This window comes from Ceratotherium simum, chromosome 2 (assembly GCF_057802395.1).
Source record: "Ceratotherium simum simum isolate JZ-2026a chromosome 2, ASM5780239v1, whole genome shotgun sequence".
Classification (NCBI taxonomy): domain Eukaryota; kingdom Metazoa; phylum Chordata; class Mammalia; order Perissodactyla; family Rhinocerotidae; genus Ceratotherium; species Ceratotherium simum.
Genome location: NC_141901.1, coordinates 34,606,467 through 34,616,347, shown reverse-complemented (window position 1 = coordinate 34,616,347; position 9,881 = coordinate 34,606,467). Strand labels below are relative to the sequence as shown.

At 49.3% G+C, this 9,881-nt stretch overlaps 2 protein-coding genes across 2 annotated transcripts in view; one reads left to right on the top strand and one right to left on the bottom strand.

Moving 5' to 3' along the window:
* Positions 1-369: 369 nt before the first annotated feature.
* Positions 370-4,771, bottom strand: MPZ (myelin protein zero). The gene is given in 6 exon segments (XM_004443696.3): positions 370-708; positions 836-896; positions 1,058-1,193; positions 1,436-1,649; positions 1,902-2,068; positions 4,705-4,771. Coding segments are annotated over 6 exon segments (939 nt in total). The 3' UTR covers positions 370-414.
* A 3,593-nt stretch (positions 4,772-8,364) lies between these two features.
* Positions 8,365-9,881, top strand: part of SDHC (succinate dehydrogenase complex subunit C) — a 29,010-nt gene continuing 27,493 nt past the window's right edge. Inside the window, exon 1 of the mRNA XM_004443697.3 lies at positions 8,365-8,408. Within this exon, the coding sequence (XP_004443754.1) occupies positions 8,389-8,408 (20 nt within the window). The 5' untranslated portion in view covers positions 8,365-8,388. The remainder of the gene's footprint in view (positions 8,409-9,881) is intronic.

Sequence of the window (9,881 nt, the reverse complement as noted above, 5' to 3'; positions counted from 1 at the left end):
CTGGGTGTTAGCTGGGAGGACAGTATGGAGCCGGGCCACCTGATGGAGGGGAGAGAGGGTCAGAGACGGACAGAGGGATAGACTGGGGGGTGCAGGAGATGGGAATGCCAGGTGGCCTGGATTTGAGGCACGGGGTATCAAGGTCCCTTTCTTCTCGGCGCCAGAGGGACAGGCACCAAACACACAGTCCTTGGGGCCGGTGAAGGGTAGGATCAGGCCCTGGGCTCCCAGAAAGCCAGGGGGTGAAGGTGGGGGAGAATATGAAGTACCTGGGGAATGAATTTTGGAATGAAACTTACATCTCAAAGGGAAATGAGGGCAGGGCAGGGCTGGGGAGCTAAGGAGGAAAGCACCTAGACGGAGGATAAGAGGAGCCTAGGTCCCCCTGCTCTGGCAGGGCCTGGGGCCGGGTGATCACTTGTCCGAGTCCAGGCCTATCATGTTCTTGAGGGCGTTCTTGAGGCTGGTTCTGCTGGGGGACTTGACAGCGGGCCGGAGCTCCGAGCTCTGCTCATCTTTTCGTAGCTCCATCTCGATGACCACCACCTTAGAGACTTTGGAGGGCTCAGCCCCTAACCCCCGAACCCCCGCCCGGCCCGCTAACCGCTATTTCTTATCCTTGCGAGACTCCCCCAGCCCCTTGGGCTTCTTTTCACTGGCAGCTTTGGTGCTTCTGCTGTGGTCCAGCATGGCATACAGCACTGGCGTCTGAGGGGAGGGGTGCACACATCAGTCACGGGTCTGGTGGGGCCTGACTGTTCCCATCCCACCCCTCACTGATGCCTGCTCCCAGAGTTCTCCTCCCCAGCTTGTCTAGGCCCCAAGTCCCGCTAACCTGCCGGCCACGCTTCGTCGTGTCCTTCCCAGGCTTGTGCAATTTCCCTTTCTCCACGGCACTGCAGGGAAAGCGGGTGCTGTGGGCTTGGCCCCACCAGGGCCCCTCGCAGAGTGGACAGAGCTTCCCCTTCCCTTTGGCCCTCCTACCCACTGGAGTAGTCTCCGCCCAGATGGGCAAGAGTGGGCTTAAGGGGAAGAGGAGTCAGGCTCCTACACTTACCTGAGCCTTCTCTGCAGGGCCGCCTGCCTGCGTAGCCAGCAGTACCGAACCACGTAGAAAAGCAGCAGCAGCAATAGCACCACCCCCAAGACACCCCCGATCACGGCTCCCAGCACCACCCCGTACCTAGTTGGCACTAGGAGGGGAGGGAAAGGAAGTGAAGGAATGAGCAAGGACATGCATCTTTGGTGCCTAGCCCCACACCTATTCCCTGCCGTTGGGGATGTAGGGCTCCCAGCCAAGGCTGCCTTCTGCCCACCCTCCCAGAGCCTGAAGGGCATTAGCTAGGACATTTTGGCTCTTCCCCCAGCCTCTCAGTCTTCCCTAATCCCCTCCCTGTACTGCCTCCCAGACCCCCTGTCCCGTCTCCTCTCACACCTTTTTCAAAGACATAGAGTGTGACCTGAGAGGTCTTGCCCACTATGTCTGGTGGGTTTTTGACGTCACAGGTGAAAGTGCCGTTGTCACTATAGTCCAGGTTGTGTATGACAATGGAGCCATCCTTCCATTGAGGGTCCCCTACCCACTGGATGCGCTCTTTGAAGGTCCCCACCTCGTCAATGTATGGTTGTCCCTTGGCATAGTGGAAGATCTGTGAGGAATGAGGGGAAGAATGTAGATCTAGCCTCAGGGTACAGGATCCTGGGCTAGAAAGGGTGGTGCTGGGGGAGGGGGACAGGGTAGGTAGGCTCTAGTCAGGGTGACAAAGATTGCCACTTACCTTGCCAAAGTTGGGGTTATGTCTCATAAAGGATTTCCCCCTCCTTAGCCCACGTGCTATTTTCTGTTGTTCTCTGAAGCGCCCTTTCTGTTATCCAATCCCAAGATTCCCCCAGGCACTCACCGAGATGGCATCACGGCCCCCTTCAGGCTGGTAGCGCCAAGTGAAGGAGATGTCATCTGAGACCCACTCGCTGGACCAGAAGGAGCAGTGCAGGGTCACCTTAGAGCCCACAGCGCCATAGACCTCCTTGTCTGTGTAAACCACAATGGCCTGGGCTGGGGAGAGCACTGCAAGCACAGAGGGGGAATCAGATGCACATCAGATGCACAGGGCCCAGCAAGGGCTACAGAGAAAGTGAGATCAATAAGAAGTCAAGGGCTGCGTCAGAGGCCAGATCAAAGATTAGGGCAGAAATTCTGAGGTCCAAATCTCTCCAGACTAACTGAGCAGATGAGTGGAAATGCTGTGTCAGTTCAAGCTCCTCAGCATGTTCAATGGAGGAAATGAAACCAGCAGTAACAGAACTCTCATGAGGACTTCCAGAAGTTGGAGTCTCACTCCAAGTCTCTTAAGTCATCCCTTAGATGCAGGCTTTAAAATTTTTTAAATTTATTGTAAATGATATAGGTAATACATATTATATTCTTCTTACAAACTATTCAAGCAATAGATATAAAGCTAAAGTCTCTCTTGATGCCTCCCCCCAGCCAATTCCTTTCCTGTAGTCCTCTCCCAGATATAACCACTGTTATCAGTTTAATGTGTAACCTTTCTTTATGTATCAAATTTGATATAAAATCAATAGACTCAAAATATACATGTACTTATATGAAATAGATGGTTTTGTTTTGTTGGGTTTCCTTTTTTTTTTTTTACATACATTGCATTATATTCTACTTGTTTTCTTTGCTTAAGAATATATGTATAAAAAAGGAATATTTCTGGGAGTGCTTTGCATGTTGATTCTTAGAGATCAATCTTATTTTTAACAGCTGTGTAGTATTTCACAGTATGGCAAACTCAAATTTCTTGCAGAAAAAAAAAATGAAGATAACTAGAGAATGTAAGTCTTCTTCTCTGGCCCAACTGTCCTCACTGCTGAATCCCTGGTTGCCATACAGCTTTCTCTTGACTGGGGGTTCAGGGACCAAAGGACCTCATACCCCTCTCAGGGGAAGCTGGGTGCAGAGGAAGACCCCCAAGCCCAGAGCTTAGATGGCTCTACACGTGAGCCCTCTGTGGTTGGACCCTCCTCACCCTCCTCTGGGCCATTCTGGCCCAGTGCCGCTCCCAAGACTCACCCACACAGGAAGGCCATTCCAGGGAGATTATGTGTGTGGGCTGGCCACTGGTGGGGGCAACTGTAGACCCTTTTGTTCTATGGGAGGGGGAGGAAGCGACCGAACAAACAGAGACCCATTGTCTGACCAATGCTGGGGGCTCATGCCCACCCCCCGCCCCGTCCTCTTCTCCATAGTCCTGAATCTCCCACCTCAGCATGCAATAATATCAGTGACTGGCCTCCTGGGACCTCAGCCTTAGAGCCTTCTTGGGAATTCCAAATGTAACAAGGAAGGTTATTCATTGGATCTAACTTCTTCTTCTTTTTTTTTTTTGTGAGGAAGATCAGCCCTGAGCTAACATCCATGCCAATCCTCCTCTTTTTGCTGAGGAAGACCGGCCCTGAGCTAACATCTATTGCCAATCCTCCTCCTTTTTTTCCCCCCTTTTTCTCCCCAAAGCCCCAATAGATAGTTGTATGTCATAGTTGCACATCCTTCTTAGTTGCTGTATGTGGGACGCCGCCTCAGCACGGCCGGACAAGCGGTGCGTCGATGCGCACACGGGATCCGAACCCGGGCCGCCAGTAGCAGAGCGTGTGCACTTAACTGATAAGCCACAGGGCTGGCCCTGGATCTAACTTCTATTCCTCCTGTTCTAATATCAGCCACTGCCCTTCAGCTTTGCTCAGTGGTTCTAAGAGTGGGACCGGTGATGGGATAGAACTCTCTCTCCTTATACTCTAAGATTCCCTCTCCCCATCTGCCTCCCCAGGCCTTTTTCCAATTTCCTATCCTTTTCTCTGAGTATCCCAGAATAGTCCAGTGCAGCCCAGAAGAGTCTAGGTTCTGGGTTTACGATTCAAGGAGCTGACAGCAGAGAACCTTGGACATTCTGACCACCCCGTCCCATTTGCCTGCTGTTCACCCATTGCGCTAGGCTTCAAGGCAGTTTGGAGAAGGGAAGGATCCATTCAAATAACCTTGCTTTGACCTTCTCTTGCTCACCCAACATCTGCCATGGAGCAAGGGAGGGGCTAGTCAACTTATGAAGGAAAACAGCTTTAGATGGACAAGATCCTAGAATATCATAGAACCTCCCTTCTACTCCTTTCATCCACATAATGGATCCACAGAGAGAAACTGAGGCACCAAGAGACAAAGGATCCGAGGAGGTGGGACGACAAACCTTGGGCTCCTTCCTTAGATCACATTCCCTTACTTTGATCACATTCCCTTACTTTTCTCTTCAGGGAAACTAAGGTTAGGTACCCCCTGCACTACAAGGGGATGGGTAGAGACCAGAACCGAGGTGTCTGATTCTCTTCCTTACCACACTGTAACGTTGCTTCCTACCAGGCCCTGAGCACGGCTCTCGGGGCATGTTACTGGTTACCAACCTGAGCCCAGTCAGGTCCACCTCAGGGAAGCTCTCTACATTCTATTTTACCTTCTCCCTTCACAGAATACCTTTACTACTTCTTGCCAAACTATATAGTCTTTTTCCTCTAAATATAATATCACCTTCCTGCTCTTGCTCACTCTTTCTTTGATTGCAGTGGGCAGTGCCGTGTAGGCAGTGGGAAAGTTGCTGAGAGACAACCTGAGCCCCAGGGCCCCCAGACTGGGGTGGCTCCACTTACCCAAAGAGGAGAAGAGCAGCGCAGCCAGGATAGGACTGGGGCTGGACGAGGGAGCCCCAGGAGCCATAGCTGGGGCAGGGGCTAGGGCTCAGAGCGTCTGCGGGGTTGGGAGAGTGGGGGACGAGGAACTGAGCGGGGGGTTCCTGGAACCCGCTTAAAATCCCCCGGGGCCCTAGTATGAGGGGGTTGTCCTGAGCCAGTAACCAATTGCAGCCTGGCATGTGCAGTTCAGAGGTGGTGGGGAGCGGGGCAGAGTGCAGGGAGCAGAAGGGGCATTGTGTCCTCTGGGTGGAGGGGTGGGGGGACACATACCACCCCATACACAGAGGGCTTTGTGTCTGCTGGCCTCCCCCTGCCCTAGGCTGGAATGTTGGTGGGGGGGGGTGGTGAGGGAAGAGGGACAGAAAAAGGGACACAAACACACTTCTCTGAGGGATAAATGGGCAGGGGAACCTGAATCCTGAGGCTATGAAAAGGGATTCCTCCCTAGGCTCCTCGCCTGAGAGTGGCTCCCCCAGAGCCCTAGGAGCTAGAGGCGGGTTTCCCCCAGAGAACTTTGAAACCATAATAGCCCTTGTTATCTTGATTACCCTGGGCTGCACTACTGGGTTCTTGAGATGACCAGGTCCTTTGGGAGTCTTTTTTTTTCTTTCCATCTCCTTGTATCCTGGGTGATTCTTCCCAGACAGAAGCTTTCTCCATGGGAAAATATCCAGGGAAGAATCCCCTGAACTTTCCCTCTGTCAGGAAGTCTTTCAATGCGTCATGCTGCAGTTTAAGCCCATTTCAATTTAGAACAAGACCACAAAATTGTATTGGGTGCCAACTACATGTAAAGTATGGGTATGCCAGTAATAGAAAGAGGAATAAAAATTAAAACCCTCCTTCAAGGAGTTCTAAATCTACTTTGGGGAGGCAGAGACAGGAGGATCAGAGGACAAACCCATCAACAACCAAATATAATAAACCACGGTGCTCGCTATAGTGGAGGGATGAACAGAGTGCTGGGAGTGCAAAGGAGGGCACATAGAGCTGAAACATCAGGAAGGCTGAGTAGATTATGTAACAGAGATTAAAAACAAAAGTAAATTTCATTTAATAAATGAAGTTCGGAGGAAGGGGGAGTCATGTCTAGAAGGCAGCATTAGATGTGGACCAACCTTCAACGATGTGTGCCATTTTGAAAAGGAGAAGTGAGTTGTGAGGGTATCTAGGCAGATAGAACAACAAAAGCAAAGACAAAGAGACAAGAAAACGTGTGCACGCGTGCGCGCGTGCATGCGCATGCTCGGGTGCACGCATGTAGGGTAGGTTTGTGAAGCACTTGGCGTATTCAAGGCAGATCTGGCGCCCTCCAGATTTAGGTTCATTTGGGTGAACTTAAAGGGGCATCATAGGAAACCAATCTGTATAGGAAAGTTGAAACTTGTTTGTGGGGGGCCTTAAACTTCAGACTAAAGAGGGTGGGTTTTGGTACATCAAAAGAACTTCCTGAAGGTTTTGGGTGGTGTTTGGGGTTAGGGATGGGAGTGTCTACATGGCCAGAGCTGAGTTTTGAAACACACCTAGCAGAAAAGTCAATCAGACCAGAGTTCTCTTGATTGTTGCCTCCTTTCTTTCCCTCCTTGGGATCATATGAAGTGATTTAGCTTTTCACTGAACCTCTCAGACTCCTATCTGGAATGTTTTCCCTTCTCTCTTCCCCTTCTTTTCTACCTCAGGCCTTGGCTAGACCCTGCTTCTCCCTCCTGCTTATTTTTAAGATAATCCCTGGTGATAAGGGGTTTGACAATGTTTGGTTTGAATCTCAATGTGATTCATTTCCAACAATTATGGGCTCCAGAGGTTAACTGAGGGGAGAGGTCACTGTTGTTCCTGCTATGGGACCACTGCAGGCTCACCTGGAAAGCCACAGGCTCCTGGGAGCTTCCTGACATCTCCTTACACCACAGTCTTAGTTCGGTGATTAGTATTGGATTTGGGTTGTGGAGCTCTAAATATGGGGCTTGACCATAAACTCCACAGGCAAAATCATTATCATCAGTAAGTGTTTCCAGAATGTTGTAGTCACATTCCTCTGTAATCCTACCTCCCCACCTCTAACTAATCACTTTTTCCTTCTGTCTACCCATACCTTTTACCTATACCCCTTTCATGGGGTTGCTACTTTCTTTATTGTATTTATTTATTTATATACTGAGCCTGTTAAGGCTATAAGCTTCTTGAGGACAATATACATGTTTGTATCTTTGAATCCCCTAAAGCACTTTCACAGACTCTGGCAAAAATTCAATACATATATGTTAAATGAAATTATTTAAAGAGCTAAGTGCAAGAAGCATTCATTGGATTTGTTAATATGAAGCTCCAGAGGACCAAAGTAGGATCAGTGAGTGGAAGTTCAACAGCACAAAACTGCATTTTAATATAACAACTTTCTAATGATTAAGCTGTTCACTAAATGAAACTTGTTTTTTGAGGTACTCGTTACTGAATGCGTTAGAGCAGAGTCTTGAAGATCAGCTGTCAGCGATGTTGCAGAGGAAATCCCTGCACTGGGTAGAAAATCGGGTTGGAGAGCCTCTAAGGTCTCTTCCAATCCAAAGTCTATGAAAGTGCTTTCTTTGTCAAGCATTATAAAAATGCAAAACAGTATTTTCATTTGATACAGAAATAAATGAATGTGTTATTTAAATCCTGAAAGGAAAAGTGCAGGAGTGCTAACTATAAATAAGATCTGAATATTAATATAATGAACATATTTTATTGTAGAACAGGAGTTGCTCTGGCCTGTCTCCTTCACTCCTCCTGACCCTACCCTCCCAAAAGAGACTCAAGAAATTTTGCCCTCTTCTGTTCCTTTCTCTCTCGTTTTTTCTCTTAAGTCATAAGTGCTCTGGAAGTGGCTGCTGTGTTTGGGTTCCTCAAAACTGTTTCTATATATCTATATATAAATCAAAGAGAGTTCTCCCCTACTCCCACCCCAGGTTCTTTTGGCCATGGGTGTCACCCACATAGCCCTGAAACAAGGAATAAGGGAGCGTTGTCTTTGGTTAGTGGACGTCTAGCTCACGCTGCAGCTGAAGCCCAGGAATTGCGGGGAATAAAGCTAATCGAGGTGGTTAGAGGAGGCTCCTCGTCCTTGGAAATGGTGGTCTGCGAGGTTCTCTCCCCCACGGCCCAGTCTCACACTCCCCAACTTGGGTCTCAATTTGTGTATCTCTGTATGATGAAGCTTCACAATAGAATGAGAGGAAGGCCAAAGTATCATTTCCCCCGGGTGTCTCAGCCGGCTTACGAAGCCGTTTTTAGTCCCACCTGTGAGGGAGAGGGACTGAAACGAGACTGAGGTCCTCAGTGAAGAATCTGGGAAAGTCCTCTGTTCAGTGGTGCGAAACATAATGAGTATGTACGCAGGCGAAACGTAGACTGCCGAGTTTGAGCCAGCAGCATTTCTGCCGAAACTCTGGCAAATTCGCGTTGAAGTCAGCAGAGGGACGCAAGGCAGAGCCCAAAACACAACACAAAATCAGCAGTCTGAACAGGGCTGAGCCGCAGACGCTCTCGATCCTTTTAAAGAGCCCCGTGTTGTCACGTGACAGAAGCACTGCGCGCACTGCCGCCGCCGCCCAGAGGTGGGGGGTGGGGCGTTTGGCGTCACTTCCGTCCAGGCCTGAATCCAAGATGGCTGCGCTCTTATTGAGGTGACTTTAGTGTGGGGCTGGGAGTCGGTGCCCGCGGCCCTCTGGAGACCTGCGCTGGTCTCTCACATCTTGTTGACAGCTGTTTAGCCTGTGCCTGGAGAGAGAAAGGACCCGTGGGAGTAGGGGCCACGCGCCCTGGCGTTCTCGAGACCCCTCCCCTCCCCCAGCCGCTCCGGTGCCTCCGTAGAGCTTCGGGGTCACCGGCCCGTTATCTTTTCCTTACTCCCTACTGAGGGGTCGCACGGCTCTCGCCCCTTCTGCTTCCCCCACCTCTAATACTTCTTCCCCAGATTGCTCTCGAGACCGCACCCAGAACCAAGCTACGAGAAAATAAATAGTTCTAACTTCGAGGTCAGCGGACCATAGGTCCTACAATCTCGAGATCTTATTTAGGAATTGGGCCTCGGGGAGAGAGATCTTGGTGAACTTTGCCTTTGCTTCTAACTCCTGCAAACACTAGCTGCTGGCAATGAGTGGGCACTGTCCGAGTTCCTGACGGGCCTCTGGCACCTACTGGGACACCTACCGGGCTGGTGATTGGCAGTAGCGCCCATAGCGGTCACGGTGCTGCCCCAGAGGGGCCCCGGGTATTGAGTTGTGGTTTCTTTTTATTTGCGGGGAGTGGGTGTCTCAGTTTTTCTCTGCAGTGTCAATTCACTATCCGGAGAAACACCCTAGATGTCCTTCCATTCTGAACTGTGTGCTGTCTAGGCGCCATTCTCAGAGCCTTTCTAGCCGTAGCGACTTTAGTGACTTTAGACACTCCTGGTGCAAATCCCAGCATAGTTTCATGCCAGCACTATTTTTGGAGACTATTTGTTTTGGAAAGTTAGCTTTAATGCTGTTGAGATTTAATTCCTGATTTCCCCAAACGTCTTGTCATTTCCCTTTCCATTTCACTCACCCAGTTTAAAAATAGAGGGACTTTGTTTAGTTTTTCTCTGTGACAAAAGATTTCTCTTGGAGTTGACATCAGGAATGGGTTATCTTAATCCTCCATTTTTCTCCCTGCCTCTCATTTCCAAACGTATCTTTTTTTTAAGGTATGCCAGGGCCAGTCTTGCCAGAACTGACTCCTGTGTTCTGGGTAGTTGACCATAAATGAATGCTTTTGAATTCTTTGATATAGCATATTTTGGTAGATGTAGGGGCTTTTGGTATAATTTACATTTAGCTTGAAATGATCATATTGGTTCTAAACGGTTTATTTTAGGAGTTTCAGGATTAACGTTTAGAAGCTGAGGATCATTATACTTGTTAAGTGTGTCCGGACAGTATCATGTTCAGTTGTGTAGGACTGTCACCACTAGGATTCAATGCCAAGAAACGGACTTCTTTTTCGTTAGTGGTAATCTGAAGCTCTCATGGGAAGGGGACCTCTCTGTTCATTTCTCACAAGGGCTTTTTTTAGGAGAAGAAATGGAGAATTAAAAAAAAAATTTTTTTTTCCTGATTGAAGTTCTGGGTCTACTT